The sequence below is a fragment of the Dermacentor albipictus genome, chromosome 1 (assembly GCF_038994185.2).
Source record: "Dermacentor albipictus isolate Rhodes 1998 colony chromosome 1, USDA_Dalb.pri_finalv2, whole genome shotgun sequence".
NCBI classification, from domain to species: Eukaryota; Metazoa; Arthropoda; class Arachnida; order Ixodida; family Ixodidae; genus Dermacentor; species Dermacentor albipictus.
In genome coordinates this window covers 284,641,041-284,659,921 of record NC_091821.1, presented here as the reverse complement: position 1 = coordinate 284,659,921, position 18,881 = coordinate 284,641,041, and the positions used below count along the sequence as shown (strand labels likewise).

The 18,881-nt window shown below is 46.5% G+C and overlaps 1 protein-coding gene across 1 annotated transcript in view; it reads left to right on the top strand.

Annotated features, from left to right (window-relative positions):
- Positions 1-18,881, top strand: part of LOC139054426 (protein Skeletor, isoforms B/C-like) — a 358,514-nt gene that overhangs the window by 200,254 nt on the left and 139,379 nt on the right. Inside the window, exon 4 of the mRNA XM_070531375.1 lies at positions 13,649-13,751. Within this exon, the coding sequence (XP_070387476.1) occupies positions 13,649-13,751 (103 nt within the window). The remainder of the gene's footprint in view (positions 1-13,648; positions 13,752-18,881) is intronic.

Here is an 18,881-nt window from a genome sequence, read left to right as displayed (position 1 = left end):
TCTGGGATAGTGCACAAACTTAATGCCGTATCGGAAGTAACGCCGTGATCAGAACTCCACGATAACAATTCGATTCAGTAAGAAGCTTATTTACCGTACGTAGTTACACTCTGAGGCAACTTAGCAGTGAGGCAAGCTTAGCAGGACTCTTCCAAGAACTATCAGACATTGTTTGGGATATTATCGGCCTTAGTGAGATTAGAAGACTTGGTGAGGCTTACACATTGCTGAATAACGGCCATGTACTCTGCCATAGAGGTCTCCCGGGGTAGGATTCCTAATCCATAAAGAAATAGCAGGCAACATTGACAAATTCTACAGCACCAACGAGACGGTAGCAGTAGTCGTAATCAAGCTCAATAAAATGTATCGATTAAAGATAGTAGAAACCTATGCTCCAACATCCAGCCACGACGATGAGGAATTAGATCAGTTTTATGAGGACGTTCAATTAGCGATGAGAAAAGTGAAAGCGTGGTATACAGTTGTAATGGGAGACTTCAATGCAAAAGTGGGGAAAAAGCAGGCGGGTGAACAGGCAATTGGCAACTATGGTGTCGATTCTAGAAACGCTAGAGAAGAGATGCTGGCAGAATTCGCAGAAAGTAATGAGCTGCGAATAATACGCACTTTTTTCAAGAAACGTAGCAACAGAAAATGGACCTGGAAAAGCCGTAATGGTGAAACAGTAAACGAAATTGATTTCATACTTTCTGCCCATCCCAGCATAGTGCAGGATGTTCAAGTAATAGGTAGGGTAAAATGTAATGATCACAAGTTAGTGAGGGCCACGGTCCACCCCAATTTAAACAGAGAAAGAGTAAAATTGGTCAAGAAAAAACAGGTCAACTTAGAGGCAGTAAGGGTAAAAGCAGACAAATTTAGGCTGGTACTTGCAAACAAATATGCAGCCTCAGAAGAGAGAGATGATGATGATGATGACATAGAGGTAATGAATGAAACCGTAACGAGGATGGCCTCAGAGGGAGCAATTGAAGTAGGAGGCAAGGCACCACGACAACCAGTAGGCAAGCTCTCCCAAGTAACAAAGGACTTAATAAAGAAACGACAAAGAATCAAGGTGTCCAACTCAAGAGATAAGATAGAATTCCGGAACTGTAAAAACTGATAAACAAGGCGAAAATAACCCCGCACGGGCGTCTGCGTCAGCAGGCGTTTGGTGTGTTGCGACACGAGGTACCCGAGCACACGAGGGTTGGACCCTCCCGCGTGTAGCCGGGTGCGGGTTAGCCGTGTCTGGGGAAAGGGGGATCCGGGGGGTTGAGCCGATGCTGGGTGTTTGGACCTTTAAGGCCCCTCGGCGGAGGCAACACACCTTTTTGGCCTCTGCTTCACATAGACGGCACCTCCAGACTGACCCACCTGGAGGAAACCGGCAGTCACCTTTTCCTGTCTCTCTCTATCCTCATCTTCGTCTTTCTCTTCCACTTTTGATCTTTCCTGTCTCCTCATCTTTCTCATTCACTTGGACTTTTCCTGGCGGCAAGGGTTAACCCGGTGTGGCTGTCCTACCTTGGGTATACCATATTGGGTTATAGTAACGGCATACTGCTGGCGCTGTGCAGGCTTGTTTACATGTTCTGCCACGTCCCCTTGTTGGGCTCCGTGGTGGGTGGCAGACGCCATTGCCGAACAAATCACTTTTTCTATGGGATGCTCGAACCCGTTTTCACCCGATCGGGCCTCGAAAAGGGTACGCACCGACGCAACCTCTGTATTCATTCCAAAAAGCAAAGAAATTTTCCCGAAATTCCACGTCCTTCACTGCGAACAATTATCTACAAAAGCTAGAACAATTTCACTATTTCTTGTGACCAAGTGCCTCAAAGAGACCATTGGAGCTGGCTATAAGGTAACAAAGATGGCAAGTGGGGATTTGCTCCTCGAGCTAAAAGACAAGGAAAAGTACAACAAACTCGCACACCTCGTAGCCTTTGGTAACATCCCTGTTTCTGTGAGCGCACATCGAACCATGAATACAGTAAAAGACGTAGTATCAGATGAAGACCTAATGACATTTAATGAAGAACTCCTGGATGGATGGAAGGACCAAGGTGTAATCCATGTGCAGCGCATCCAAATCAGACGAAATGACAATGAAATCCCAACAAAGCAATTAATACTTACTTTCAGCTCAACTGCTCTACCCGAGACTCTTGAAACCAGCTATGTAAAACTTCTTGTTCGACCCTACTTTCCGAACCCGCGATGTTGCTTCAAATGTCAGCGATTTGGTCACGCATCCCAGAGCTGCCGAGGACAACTTATGTGCGCAAAGTGCGGCACAACCGGTTACTCCGCTGACGACTGCAATAATGAGGTACATTGTGCGAACTGCGACGGCAGTCACCCTGCATACTCCAGAGCTTGTCCAGCCTGGAAGAAAGAAAAGGAAATAATCACTGTAAAATTTAAGGAGAACATAACATTCCGTGAAGCATGACAAAGGGTTTCCTCGTTAGTTTCACTGAAAACAACTTTCGCTGAAGTGGTGCAACGGGGGCGGCATCTCAACAGCCTCTGGCGGCAGCCCGGACCACGCCTAGCGTGCCGAGGCTAGCGCCACCCGCCCCTACGGTGCGAGCAGCCAGCGCTGCCCTGCCATCTCTCAAACTGTCCACACCAGTGGCCTCTTCAAACTCCGGCAGCAGCCAGGGCACCGCAGAGGCCCCAGGGGTCTTGTCGACCTCCGGCCCGGTGGGGACGAAGACTTCATCGCTTGAAATGAAGTCTACGCCACGCACACGTCGCTTTCTGGAGCGGGTGTCTAGTGCCTCGCAAGAGGCTATGGACACAGGTCCAAGCCAAATGGCGCAGGTAGCGTCGAAGGAGCGGTTAGGTTCTCTCGACCGCTCCAAAAAAGAGAAAACAACAATTACCGGGCCTAACAAAGGTTCTGTAAACTTATGTCACTTTTGAGACACAGCACAATTTCTTTTTAAACATGGATGACGTCATACAGTGGAATGTTAGAAGACTCAAAACAGATTACACCATTACATGCCTGAGCTCTACGACAAATCTCATTGCACCAATTGCAATCCATCCCTTAACGTATATCATTTACTCTGGCCGTGCTCGCAAGCTCACGTAAACTACGAACAGGACAAACGCAAGTTTGAAGAAGCATGAGAGCCCAAAGCTCTCGTGGCCTGCAGGACCTGAATAAAGTTGATTTCCTTCCTTCCTTGAAGACTATTAAGAAACCTAGATCACGTCCAAAAAATCCTCTAAGTTTCAACCTAAAGTGCTGTGTGTTCAAGAAACCCACCTAACTTCTAAGCATACTAACTTCCTCCGGCAATACATGACTTTCAGGAAAGACCGCGAGGATGCTGTCGCATCATCTGGCGGTGTAGCCATCATTGCTGATAGAAGTGTAGCGTGTCAGCATTTGAAGCTCCAAACGACCCTTGAGGCCGTCGCCGTTCGAGCCGTACTTTTAAATAAACTCATTACCATCTGTTCTTTGTACATACCACCATATTAGCAGCTTCACAGACGCGAATTAGAATCATTAATAGATGAGCTCTCAGAGCCCTATCTGATCCTCGCTGATTTTAATGCACACAGTAGTTTGTGGGGCGATTCACGCTGTGATGCGCGAGGTTGCGTCATTGAACAGCAGCTTTTTTCTTCTGGAGCATGTCTCTTGAATACAAAGGAACCCACGTATTTTAACCTGGCTAACAAGTCATATTCTGCCATAGATCTTAGCATTTTATCGCCGACGCATTTAGCTTATTTTAAATGGAGTGTGCTCAATAACCCGTATGGCAGTGACCACTTCCCAATAATCTTAAGTACGACGGAACCAGATCAACTGCTCCCGCAGGTCCCTCGGTGGAAGGTTGACTGAGCCGATTGGTAACGGTACCGAACTCTTACTCACATGACGTTGACTGAGATGTCCGGTACAACCATGGATGATGCTGTCACATATTTTACAGCGCTTATACTTGATGCCGCCTCTAAGTGTATTACTCAAGCGGGCGGCATGGGTTCTAAACGGCGTGTTACCTCGTGGAACGATGCCTGCAGGCAAGCACGCAGGAACCAGAACAAAGCGTGGGCGATATTTCGCGATTCTCGAACAGCTGAAAACCTGGAAAACTTTAAACATGTCGAATCATTGGCAAGAAGAACGCGCCGACAAGCAAGACGAGAGAGCTGGGCGAAGTTTATATCAAGCATCAACTCGTACACAGATGAGCGAAAAGTATGGAATAGAGTGAAAAAAGTTAATGGGCTTTAGTTAATTCCCTGCCTTTAGTAAATAACCACGGAGAAAGCCTGGAAGATCAAGCCAACTTTCTTGGCACACACTTTGAACACATATCCAGCTCCTCACACTACTCCGAAACATTCCGAAAGTACAAAACACGAATGGAGAAGCAAAAACTAGAAAGGAAATGTGCAAAAAGCTCGCCGTACAACGAACCATTTTGCAAAGCAGAACTGCAGGCAGCACTGAACTGCTGTACAACATCCGCCCCAGGTTCAGACCGCGAAATATATGAGATGTTAAAACAACTACCATCCGAAACACAGAAAACCCTCCTTTCCCTTTACAACGTTATATGGTCTTCCGGCGAGATCCCCTCTGTTTGGAAGGAGGCTATTGTAATTCCAACATTGAAGCACGAAAAGGATTCCTCCTCTGTATCAAGTTACAGACCTATAGCATTAACAAGTTGCCTCTGCAAAGTATTCGAAAAAATGAATTAAGGTCACCTACTACACTTCCTCGAATCAAACAATTTGCTCGACCCATACCAGTGCGGGTTTCGGGAGGGTCGATCCACCACTTACCATCTCATACGTATCGAGGCGCGTATCCGTGAAGCTTTTGTCCATAAGCAGTTTTTCTGATCAGTATTCTTAGATATGGAGAAAGCCTATGATACAACGTGGCGGTTTGGGATATTGAGAGACCTCTCACAGTTAGGTATACACGGCAATATCTTCCATGTTATCGAAAGTTATCTGTCGAATGGGACATTCCGTGTTCGAGTGGGCAATGTTCTCTCACGGAAATTTGTGCAGGAAACTGGAGTGCCGCAGGGCGGGGTGCTCAGCTGCACGCTCTTTATAGTAAAAATGAATTCTGTTCGTATACACATACCACATAACATCTTCTATTGAACATATGTTGACGATATGCGGATAGGTTTTCAATCAAGTTCTCTTGCACTCTGTGAGCGACAGGTCCAGCTTGGCCTTAACAGGATCTCCAAATGGGCTGATGAGAACGGGTTCAGACTGAACTCACAAAAAAGCACTTGTGTCATTTTCTCTATAAAAAGAGGCCTGCACCCTGATCCTGAAATTGAGTTGCATGGTGAGCGTCTGCCTGTAAACAGGGAACATAAATTTTTAGGCATAATTTTAGACGCGGAACTAACCTTTGTACAGCACATAAAATATCTTAAAAACAAATGTATGAAAACAATGACTATCTTAAAGGTGCTCTCACGTACAATTTGGGACAGTGATAGAAAATGTCTCATCAACTTGTATAAAAGCCTCATGCGCACACGACCAGACTTTGCAGCCATGGTTTACCAGTCGGCTACTCCAACTGCACTGAAGATGCTAGACCCTGTTCACCGCTTGGGCATTCGCTTGTCCACAGGCGCCTTTAGAACAAGCCCAGTGGAAAGCCTTTACGTTGAATCGGATGAGTGATCACTTCATCTGCAGAGAACATATTCGTCTTTCATGTATTTTCTGAGAGTGAACGCAAACAGGGCGCAGCCCGCGTTTTCCACCATAAACGATTTGTCCAGTTGTCAACTTTTGCGCAACCGGCCCACAGTGGCAATGCCTTTCTCACTGCATGTCAGAGACATGGCTGAAGAAACAAGGGTTCCACTGCTTGAATACCACCTTATGTCCCCTGCTATACGGCCCTCACCGTGGAAGTGGCAACCAATAGACTGTGATATATCTTTCGTAGCTGTTACAAAGCGCGCGCCTGTCGCGCATATACGAATGTATTTCCTCGAATTACAGCACAAATACTCCTCCCCTGAGTTCTTTACAGAGGCATCGAAGTGTAATTCTGGCGTATCTTACGCAGCGGTCGGTCCATCCTTTTCGGATGCCGGTGTTCTGCACCCTAACACAAATATTTTCACAGCAGAGACCTACGCGATATTGGCCGCCATTAAACACATTAAAGAGTTTAATGTCCCCAAGGCAGTTACATACAGACTCTTTGAGCGTCGTAAATGCTTTGAAAACTGTCAAGAAATATCAAAACCCTGCAATTATTTCTCTTTACTCTGCATTACTAACCACCTATGCGTCCAAGCAGCATATCGTCTTATGCTGGGTGCCGGGGCACCGAAATATAGTGGGAAACGTGTTAGCTGACCAGCTAGCCACATCCGTCCACGCGAACGTTGCAGACACTTCCACGACTGTCCCAGTAATGGACCTCGAGCCCTCAATAAGAAAAAAGCTAAGGGATTGGCACCGCTTCTGAGATAAAGAAACAGACAATAAATTACATGTTATCAAGCCGTATCTTGGCAACTGGCCGCCGGTATCAAAGAACCGCAATACAGAAGTAACACTTTGCAGACTCAGGATAGGACACACATTCAGCACACACGCATACCTCTCGTCCAGTGCTGATCCACCCACGTGTGATAAATGTGGTGAGCCACTTACCGTGCTTCACATCCTGCTGCAATACACTGAATTAGACGCTAATAGGAAAAAGCATTTCCCATTACCACACCGGCAAGAAATTCCACTTCATCCTTTATAGATTATAGGTATAGAACCTCTCTTTAAATATCCATCGTTGTTCAAATTTTTAGAAGATATGCGTAGTTTTCATGTTATATCACCAGGAAATCCGTAGCACGGCCTCTTCACTGAGGTTTCTGCTGCGGTAGCTGCATTAAAAGAACACACCTGGCTCCCAGCCTTTGGGCTCAAAGGCCTTCCGGAGGCATAGGTGCTATTTCCATATTCTTGCATTTTAGCGCCATGATCACTTATCACGCGTACTATATCCACAGACATGTATCACTGTCATAATTTTATACTATATATCATTTTACGCTTCTATGATACGGATTGATTTTAGGCCATTTTACAGCCATGTTACATCCCACCATCGCAACTCACAAATCAGCGCTTGGCAAAACATTATCAGTCATGGCGCTCTTTGGCCATACCTGGCCCTTGCGCCACTAAACAATAAAAATCCATTCATTGAAGGCGAAAATAAGGGATATTCGAAACTATAACATGAGAAAGACGGAAGAAGCCGTAAAATAGTGGACGCAGCCTGAAATCAGTGAGGAAGAAACTTGGCATAGGACAAACCAAGATGTATGCACTGAAAGATAAGCAGAGTAATACCATCAGCAATCTCTAAGATATAGTAAAAGCAGCGGATGAATTCTATACTGACCTGTACAATATCTAGAGGAGTCAGGATACCTCAATTGGAAACAGTAAGAACAGGATACAGAAACTCCTCCTATGACTAGCGGTGAGGACAGAAGGGCCTTGCAAGACATGAAACGAGGAAGAGTGGCAGGAGAAGATGGAATAACAGCCGATTTAATTAAAGATGGAGGAGACATAATGCTATGCAAACTGGCGGCTGTTTATAGGAAGTGTCTATCAAGTGCAAGGGTCCCAGAAAGCTGGAAGAATGCAAACATTCTACTAATCCACAAAAAGGGAGACGTTAAAGAATTGAAAAATTATAGGCCCTTTAGCTTACTACCAGTATTATATAAAATACTTACCAAAATTATCACCAACAGAATAAGGGTAACACTGTACTTCAGTCAACCAAGGGAACATGCTGGCTTCAGGAGGGGATACTTTACAATAGATAATATCCGTGCCATTAACCAGGTTATCTAGGAATCCGCAGAGTACTATAACTGTCTTTATATGGCTTTCATAGACTACGAAAAAGCATTTGATTCAGTAGAGATACCAGCAGTCATAGAGGCATTGCATATTCAGGGAGTAGAGACAGCTAACGTAAATACACTAGAATATATTTAGAGATTCCGCAGCCACCTTAATTCGACCCAAGTAAAGTAGGAAGATACCTATAAAGAAAAGGGTAAGACAAGGAGACACAATCTCTCCAATGCAAATCACTGCATGTTTAGAAGAAGTATTCAATGTATTAAACTGGGAAGGCTTAGGAGTAAAGATCGACGGCGAATACCTCAACAACCTTCGGTTTGCCGATGACATTGTTCTATTCAGCAACAATGCAAGCGAGTTGCAACAAATGATTGAGGACCTTTACAGGGAGAATGCAAAAGTGGGACTGAAGGTTAATATGCAGAAGACAAAGATAATGATAAATAACCTGCAAGGGAACAAGCGTTCAAGATCGCAAGTCAGCCTCCAGAGTCAGTGGAGGAGTACGTTTACCTAGGTCAAATAATCACAGGGAACCCGGACCATCAGAAGGAAATTCAAAGAAGAAAAATGGGTCGGATCGCATACGGCAGAGATCGGGAGCTCCTGAATGGGAGTTTACCGTTATCATTGAAAAGGAAAGTATACACTCAGTGCATTTTACCGGTGCTGGCTTACGGCACAGAGACTTGGAGGCTGACAAAGAAGCTTGAGAACAAGTTAAGGGCCGCGCAAGGAGCGATGGAACCAAGAATGCTAGGCATAACTTTAAGAAACAGAAAGAGAGCAGTTTGGATCAGAGAGCAAACGGGCATAAACAATATTCTAATAGACATTAAGAGAATAAAATGGCGCTGGGCAGGTCATATAATGACCTACGCAGCGCCGTTTTTCGCTGATAGGTTTTCCACTGATAGATGATGTTCCACTGACAGATAACCGTTGGACCATTAGGGTAACAGAATGTGTACCAAGAGAAGAGAAGCGCAGTAGCGGACGGCAGAATACTAGATGGAGAGACGGAATTGGGAAATTCGCGGGTGCTATTTGGAATCGGTTGGCGCAGGACAGGGGTAATTGGAGATCGCAGGGAGAGGCCTTCGTCCTGCTGTGGACATGAGTAGGCTGATGATGATGATGATGACTTACACTCTGCCGTTTTTCTTGGGCGTGGATATACTTACACAGATACATAAAAACTGTTGTTTGCGCTCCGGTCTTTCTCACTGGCAACACAGCATCGAAACGAACTCGGAACATGCCATTCATGTGCGGCTCGGACGTTGTCGCTCGAACAGTGGCTGATGCCCCCATTACTACGCAGTCCTTTCAAACATTACACCTGACGTTGTCAGCATAGACTTACAAGGAGATAAAAGTTGCATTTTACGGACAGAAGTACACAAGCCAAGGTCGCGGAACACGAAAGCACGGTAAGAAGAAAGCAGAGCGGACAACACGAGTCAGTGAGCAGCTTCGAAGTATACCTAAGCTTTTTTCCGCACTTGAAAACATTGTTCATGCATTCATCGTTGTCAGCAAAGCAATCATAGGTAACGCACATGAAACTGAAATACAATAAGCTTCAGGGACGCCCATAACACTCTCTGGTAAGAAATTCGGGGGAAAAAAATGGGCGATAAGCTGGCACGGAACGCCACTTCACAGATGTAAACAAACCGTCGGCCATGAGCGCTATACTGAGTCCGCCGAACGCGGCCGGTCGCTGGCGCGGCGCACAGCGTCATGAGAAGGTATACTTGATTGCGGCGCGAAATACATTTCGTGAAAAGGGACTGAAAAAAATACAGTGAAGCGCCATGTGACCAACCTGTTACGGTGGGGGGAGTGTTTTAAAACTCCCTGTGCGGAGTTTCCACAGGAGAACAAGATTTTGAAGTGAAGTAAAATCATGTCATGTTGCCTTTATCCTCCCGCAGCTAGCCATGGAGTGAAACGAGGAAATGCTGTGGTATTGCTTCCAAACATTGGTTCCAAACATTCAAGGATTGGGGAGTTTTTAGGGCACGTCACCTGTTAAAAACTCCCATGTTGGTTTATTTTCATTTACAGTAGACACGGTAATTATAGTTACCCAATGAGTGCCAAGAGAAGGAAAACACAGTCTAGGACGGCAGAAAACAAAGTAGTGCGATCAAAATTGGAAATTCACATGCATAAGATACGTGTAGGCAGGGGTTGATCAGGAGGCATAAGACAGCGGTAACTGGGAAAGGCCTACGCCCTACAGTAGCCAGAAATAGGCGGTGGTGATGGCTGCTGCTCTTGTTGATGTTGAAGTTGGAAATGGTGGTGGTGGTGGTAGTGCCAGCTCTAACGGTTGGAAACGCTGTTCTATACTGGCAATCAGGTCTGGGGTTAAAAGTTGATCAAGGGGTAGGGGCCGATTGGCATTGGGGCCTGCAGAACAACGAGAAATAAGGCAGTACAGTGGGGGATTTTCGAAGTAAGAGGAAAATTACCTTTTTTTTCCACTGGCTGCACTAACTTAGTAGCTATGACGTAACGCTGCTAAGCTCGAGGTCGTAAGTTCCATCCCGGCCACGGTAACCACACTTAATGTGGGAGAAATGAAGAAAACAACAGTGCACTTACATGTTTTTTATCAAGCTATTTTTTAAGTCCACTGCAGGATCTCAAATTACCTCTACGTCAGTGATTCTTAGCACCCTCAACTGCGTTGCAGGTCTGGCCACCGCCTTGGTCAGGTACTCCGCAGCTGCTCGGAACTGAGGGCCACTGGTTAATTGAATGAGTCATTTGGGATTAAGTGGTTGAATACTGCACCAGGAAGGCCAATTCGTGTTCTGGTGAGGGAGTGTATGTTGTAGCTTAGTGGGCCTTCCTAATTTGGTTGCACCTGGACCAGTAGAGCCCCATTGGCTCTCGGCAATTTGTTTTTTCTTTTTGTCGGTGTCAGGTTCCAGTCCAAGCCTGAAGATGTCGCGGACTGAAGGATTATCCGCATTTACGACTTTCAGATTAGAAGCCCGGTGTCCTACCCAGCTTCACGTCTCCACCGCTTAGATTTAGGGGCACGTGAAAAAATTCCTGCTGGCCAAAATTTATGCGAAGTATCCTGCTACGATGTTATTATGGCACGCAAAACCGTCAATTAGTTTTATGGAACGACTAAGGAACATGGATGATAATAAAATGGGTGGCTGGAGTGCACGAATATCTGTACCTGAAAAGCGCAGACGTGGAATGGAGGAAGACGTCAAATAACCTGGCAGCCAAATAGAGAGTAATTAGAAGTACCAGATGACAACCCAGAGACGTAAACAAGTGAGAGAAACAGAGATGGTGAATTTGGTGCAAATGATAGACACAAATTCCACGGAGATTTACAAAGAAACAAGAAAAGAAATGAGAAAAAATTTTACGATACCACAAAGGGTATTTCCTTTGATTTTGAGGCCTCAAGCTTCGTGCTTGAGAACAAAACCATACAGCCGCAAATTTTCGCAACAAGCTGACGCGCGTATCTGCTCAAAAATCACGCGGAGGTTGCTCAGCACATTGAAATGAAATGTGTAGATATTCGCCCAACCAGAACCGCAGGGAGCGTCACCCTTTCGTTGCTGTTGATAGTTGATTATGAGTCAGCAGTCGGAATAAGGAACAGACGTTTGGAATATTTGTGGGAACGAAGAAATTGGATTGTCAAGGAGATTATATATATATATACACATATATATATATACACACACACACACACACACACATATATATATATATATATATATATATATATATATATATATATATATATAACGTTAACGTTGCGAGAGAGGTAGCCAGAATGCCAGGTTACGGTATGGCAACATGTAAGTAGGTCACACAGGCAGGGTGACCTTATTAGTGAAAATAGGCTATTTCAGAAAAACTTTGCCGCGGAAAGTCCTTCAGTGCATTCAGCAGAAGCGGAGTTATGGGCAGTCAAACACGGCCTCCGCTGTGCTCCCGTTCCTTCTTCAATGCCTCGCACTGCGAAGGGTATACGGCTCAGTGGGGCGTGCCCACAACACTTGGTCTTCGTGAATGTCACCGTGGCACCGAGTTCAAATTCCGTTTTGGATGTTAGCGTAGAGGCCACGACTGCCGCCTTTGGTGCTAACGACGCGCTAAACACAAGTCAAACGCAGTTGTGCCCAGCGAGCCGCAGTGCGCTTGGCCAATGGACTCGTGGCGGCACCCCGCGGCGGCCGCGGCATCTACGACATGCAGCCGACCGCAGCTTGATGTCAGCTACTGGCGAATAGCAGCCGCCTAAGGGGATGACCAAATAAAGCGTCCAGAAGAGGGCCTCCTGTTGAAAAGCGAGCATTTGAGGGAAAAGGTGACTTCGCGATCCGCTTTCGAGCTCCACGCACCGCCTACAACAGCGAAACTTGGTTGAGAGGTTCACAGCAGCGTATGCTACCCACGGACTATGTTACTTCACCAAGCCCGAGAAGTGGACCCCCAAACCAACACAGTGTGTGAGGTCCCAATGCTCAGGCAGTGTTTGTTAAGCTAGTACTTCATACTGAATTTTTAAAAATATATCTACAGCAGTGTGTTCCACCCTGATTTGTTGGAATTGCTTTCAAATATTCTGCTACGTATTTCCGTGCGTGTCGTTCACGTGCATTTTCTGATTAAGTTACGTGTGAGCGTATAAATACATATTCACCGATTTCATTTTTAGCATTGACGCAATTAGCGACGGCGTCTGGGGAGAGTTCGAGCGCGGAAAACAAGAAATCGGGACCTCATTGTTCAAGAGGACCTGCCGTCATTGTGTCGCACAAGAAACACCCCGTAAACGACAGTAAAGCAGCAGAAATGCACCGTGAAAGCGATTGTTCCTTTAAAAGACACCCACGTCAGCATCTCAAGCTTCATGTATGCGTTAGCAAAATGGCACAGCGTATATGCTAGTTAATAGCATGCGTCCATCGTGACCAATATTCGAGCGGAGACACACCGTCGCCGGCTCGTCTGTGCAGGCGGGTGGATGACCGACTGGCGGCCTGCAGTGCAGGAGCCCGACGGCGTCGAGTTTCCGGCGAACAGTGAGAACACATCAGCACAGTACCATTGCTCCGTGGGTAGGCGCGGGTATCAGTTTGCGCAAGCCGGCGTCTGCTTAGTACCACGTGTCGGGCCAATGCGCGCAAAACGGTTCTCGGCGGAGCCTAACCCAACAGACGGTCATTACACAAGGACTGATGCGCCCGCTGTATTGGCACTTGTTGTGAGACGCCTTCACGTGGTCCAAAAAGTTGCCACACTAAACAAGTGCACCGCACAACAACGCCGAACCGCACGCGCCACCACACCGAGAGCTGGTTCCTCGGAGGAGAATCGCATGACCGGCACTGGATGTGCGAAAATGAAAAGGAGCGCTCTTGATGTCGAGCATCTTGAGTTCTCTCGCATCGCCAGGTTCGCCTAGAATAAATCAGTTTTATTAGGGCCGGCTGTATCTGTTGGTTACACATGTAGCACATGATACATTAGTAAGTGTGCACTATGACGCGATGATACTTTTATAGAGAGGAGAGCCGACTGGGGTGTCAACCTTACAGATTGCACAGGTGGCCTTCATGCGTTTGTGTGTGTGCGTGCAGTGCGCTGGCCCTCACCGTGTAAACATTGTTAAACCAGGACAAGCAGTGTGATGTAGCAAACCATTCTCGTTTTGCAGCTCGGCGGTCTTGAAGGCCTACAAAAATGCCCGAGTGCTCCTCACCCTCCCAAAGAAAATCACCGACTACCAGTACCTGGGAGTCTATTGCCGAAAGTTTGGGGTAAGGCTTCTCTTGACTACATGGTAGCCAGTTGTCATGGCAGGACGAAATTGGGAAAGATAGCTTCATGACGCGAGTGCTGAATGCGCTTTGCCACCATGTTTTCACTGCCAGTTTTCTACTTTGTGTCCCTTTCACCTCCGCAAGAAAGAATATAAATAAATAAATAAATCAACCAATCAATCAAATATAGTGCCCAGGAACAGCTACGAAGTCTATACTGGTGCAATTAACAAGTAATTCGCGAGACAAAAATGCAGAGAAAACAAATGTGGTATACAAAACAGTCTGAGATCGACAAACAAACATAGGGAAACAGAATACGAGGAAGCGGTCGTAAAAGGGAGTTAATACAACATGATTATCTGCGTATATACAAAACACAGGAAATGAACTCTGAAATACGTGAATGCAGGCAGAATACTTGTTACATATTTTTTTGGAGTCGAGCCATACAACAGTCTCTAATGCAACATGGGCACGCAGAAAAGGCGGAATGCTGCCTGGTATACTTTTGCGGTACGGGAAGTTGCACATGATCAAGAAGCGTTAGACAATATATAAGGCCGTCGACAACCTTATAGAGGAAGAAAAGGTATGAATTAATACGTTTTGATTTTAGAGCTGTGAGTTGAGGTATATTTCACATTTGTCACATTGCCACCGTCTGTGCCAGTGCTTCTCGATCACTCGGTTACCTATGCCGCAACTTTCGAAACTCACCTACGTGTATCCGGAAACTGGCATTTTTCGCCCGCTGCTTGAGTTCACCGCTCTGGTCTGGTCTCCCCACCAAGATCACTTAATGCTGGAATCAATCCAAAATAGAGCCGCACGTTCCATTTCTTGGCATTATGACTACCATCCTAGCGTAACTCAAATAAAGATTTCACCTCAGCTGCTAAGTAATCGTCGCGCCCTTTTGTCACCACGCTAACGAACGCCCCCTACGCCTACAAACGTCATCGCACACGTCACACAGATTACACAATCAGCTTCACGCGCATCTACGGTAAAACTGAAGCGTTCAACTAGTCTGCAATTCCGCGTGCCATGCGGCTCTGGAACAGCCACCCCCATAACATAGTTGCGGAGACTATGAAAAATTCAGGCACTCACCCAACTCACTGTACGGTTTTAATTTTCCTACTTTTTCCTTGCATTGTATGTAATACGTTTGTTACCCGCCGTGGTTGCTCAGTGGCTATGGTGTTGGGCTGCTGAGCACGAGGTCGCGGGATCGAATCCCGGCCACGGCGGCCGCATTTAGATGGGGGCGAAATGCGAAAACACCCGTGTACTTAGATTTAGGTGCACGTTAAAGAACCCCAGGTGGTCGAAATTTCCGGAGTCCTCCACTACGGCGTGCCTCCTAATCATAAAGTGGTTTTTGCACGTAAAACCCCATAATTTTTTAATACGTTTGTTATAATCTTATAGAGTTGTTTTTTTTTATTGTCCTGATATACAGCTGTATGTCGCTAATATGTTTGTGTAATTCTTTAGCTGTGTCCGTGGCTGGTGATTTTTCCTTTTTTTACCTTAATATTGTCTCGAGATTGCCACTTTTTATGGGTTTACTTGGCTCTATGCCTCCCTTACTCAATGCCCCATGTAGAAACCTTGGAAAGTATTCTACAAGTAAAATACATAAACAAAGAAAGCTTAAACGGACAACCAGAGTCATAATAAAGTGCGAGAAAAAGAGGCGGTAAACTGTATTCAAACGATGGAAACAAGACCAATGATATTGACACGTGTACTTGTCGTTATCGGGCGACAAGTTTTGCCGCCGAACAAATGTTATCGCACAGCGCGGGACGCGCCTGCATGTATCCGAAGTTTCTGGAAAGTTATCGATGCTTCTATCCGCTGTCTGTTGTCGCCGAACGTTGTGTTGTCTGATTTCATCGCTTGACACGAATGGTGTAGAACATTTTAGAAGGCATGCGGGTCCCAACGTTTAATCTGGAACATTGCTGTATAAAAGCCGACGCGCTTGACCCGCAGATCAGATTTTCGACGATCGCCGACTGTGTTCGCCGCTATCGTTGCGCTTTAAGTGTAGCCTGTTTTGTGGGCACAGGTTCGCCCAATAAAAGCTAGTTTTGTCTTTCACAGTACTGCTACTGTGTTCTTTAACGTCACTACCACGTGACATCTGGTGGAGGTGCTAGTGCGTTCATGTACCGAACGCCCCCGCAAAGCCGCGATCCAAGCCCGAAGCCCGACGACAAAACCAACGGCGCCCAAGACCAGCGTGCTAGCCGCCGACTGCAAGGACTGCCCCCGGAGCACGGACTTCTACCTGAGAAGACCAAAAAGATTGTGGACAAGGCAACCCCAATGGCAGCCCCAGCGTCCCCCATCGTGCTGCAGCAGCCCAGGGACCCTCCGACGTTCCGCGGATCAACATTCGAGGACCCGGAAACCTGGCTCGAGACGTATGAGAGGGTCGCTACGTTTAACAGTTGGGACAGCGACGACAAGCTGCGGTATGTCTATTTCGCACTGGAAGACGCCGCCAGGACCTGGTTCGAGAATCGAGAAGCCACTTTAACGACATGGGACCTGTTCCGAAGCGGCTTCTTACAAACGTTTACAAGCGTCGTACGAAAAGAGCGAGCCCAAGCACTACTAGAAACCAGAGTGCAGCTGCCAAACGAGACGATCGCGATCTTCACGGAGGAGATGGCCCGTCTTTTCCGGCACGCCGACCCGGAAATGTCAGAGGAGAAAAAAGTCCGCTTCCTGATGCGGGGCGTCAAGCAAGAACTTTTCGCAGGACTTATTCGTCACCCGCCGAAGACCGTAGCTGAGTTTTCTGCAGAGGCATCGACGATCGAGAAAACTCTGGAGATGCGCACCCGGCAATATAACCGCCAGGGGCTCACTCCGCAGTACGCCATCCAAGGACTGGATTCCGGCGACCTTCAGGAGACGATCAGGGCCATTGTGCGCGAAGAACTGCGCAAGGTCCTGCCTTCGTCGCAGCCCCAAGTGGCTTCGATCACCGACATCGTGAAAGAAGAAGTTCAGCGATCGCTCGGAGTTCCCGAGTTACAACCACAATCATCGCAGCCTCAGCCAGAAGCGATGACCTACGCCGCCGTCGCCCGCCGTCAAGGTCACCCTCCAAGACCGCGCCAAGGCCCTGCAACGCCGCAATTCCGCCGACCACCGCCGCCGCCGCCAGCGCGCCCACCCGTCGCCCAGCGCAGCTACCCGAGAAAGACAGACATTTGGCGAGCCCCCGACCACCGGCCGCTCTGCTATCACTGCGGAGAAGCCGGCCATGTGTATCGCCGATGCCCATACCGCGACATGGGACTGAGAGGGTTCGCCGTCAACGCGCCGCGTCCAAAGCTTGGAGAGCGCCCACGTGATATCGCCGACTACCTCGCCGCTACTCAATGGAGCCTTCGACGACCGTCCCGTTCGCCGTCACCAGGCCGCTGCCTGTCGCCGCAGCGCGGACCGTACACCGGCCCAGCCCGGGGCCGCTCTGCGAGCCCATATCCGGAAAACTAAAAGCAGCAACCGATGGAGGTGCGGTTGCTGTTCGTCGAACTGACGAAGATCCTCCGCCGTCGATGAACACGACGAAGAAATCATCTCGACGACCTAATGACGACACGCCCTTATGAAAATGACTGTTGAAATGTTGTTGGCATATTGTTAACGAACTGTTGACTCAATAGCCTTTCAACAATACCTCAACAATTATTGAAACCACAGAGCACTAATTCAACAGTAAAGTTGTTGGGCAGTTCACAACAAAAAAGTCGTTTACTAAATTCTGTTGGTATAGTGTTGAATAGTATTGAGTATTATTGAGCCATTGTTGAGTAGTTTTCAACAATAAAGTCATTGACTAAATTATCTTGATATATTGTTGAATAGTATTGAGTATTATTGAGCCATTGTTGAGTAGTTTCCAACAACAAAGTCGTTGACTATATTCTGTAGATATATTGTTGAATAGTATTGAGTATTATTGAGCTAATGTTGAGTAATTTTCAACAATAAAGTGATTGACTAAATTCTTTTGACATATTGTTGAAAAGTATTGAGTATTGAACCATTGTTGAGTAGTTTCCAACAATAAAGTCGTTGACTAAATGCTGTTAACTTATTGTTGAATAACACTGAGTCACGAGCAATATTGAGTTTCGAAGTACATGTGAAAAACACACGCACATATGTATATGTGCGTCTTTTGCACATATATGTTGCTTTACTGATCACTTGATCACCATTGCATATATACAGGGTGTTGTTTCACGTTACTTGAACCATAGACGTATATACACGTGTTTCAGCTAACTTTACTCAGAGTTTAAAAATATGCCGATGCACCATAAGACGATGCGACCAAATGCATGTTGCTCACTCTTGTACGTGTCACGCTATTCTTGTATTTTTCCTAAGTAGCTAATTAGTCAAGAAAATTAGCCATGCTGAATGAACAAAGTTAGGCGAAAAATTCCAATTAGAAAGTTCTAGAGCACTTTGCAAAACGTCCGATTAGGAAATTTCTAACTTTCTATCTATTAAGTGTTAGTGTTTTTCAGCTACTGCGGATGCCCGAGAAATACAAAAAATATCACCTGACATACCCGCTTGCGCGCCGTGCGTGCAGCGCTCCCAAACGAGCATACCATCGAGCAGGGTGTGTTGCCGCTTAAAAGGCGACAGGGCAGTGACGAAGGCGTTGGCTGTGGTATTGATCGCCAGTGACGTGCTTCCCTCGCTGCGGTTCATGATGGCGATAAGCAGACGGGTGTTCACACCGGTTAAATGGTATATTTTCGTTTGTGCGCTGAAGGCTTAGGAGCAGTGCAATCATGACTCGCAGGCGGGCATGTCACGTGGTGCTTTTTGTATTTCGCGAGCATCCGCAGTAAGCTGAAAAACACTAATACTTAACAGATAGAAAGACAGAACCTGCTTATTCGGACTTGTTGCCGACTGCTCTGCAACTTAAATTTCTAATTGGAATTTCTTTCCTAACTTCCTTGCTTCAGAAGTTGGTTAATTATCCTTGACTAATTAGCTAATTAAGCAATATTTAGAAATAGCGCGACACGCTACATACCAAAGGGAGCAACATGCATTTAGTCGCGTCGT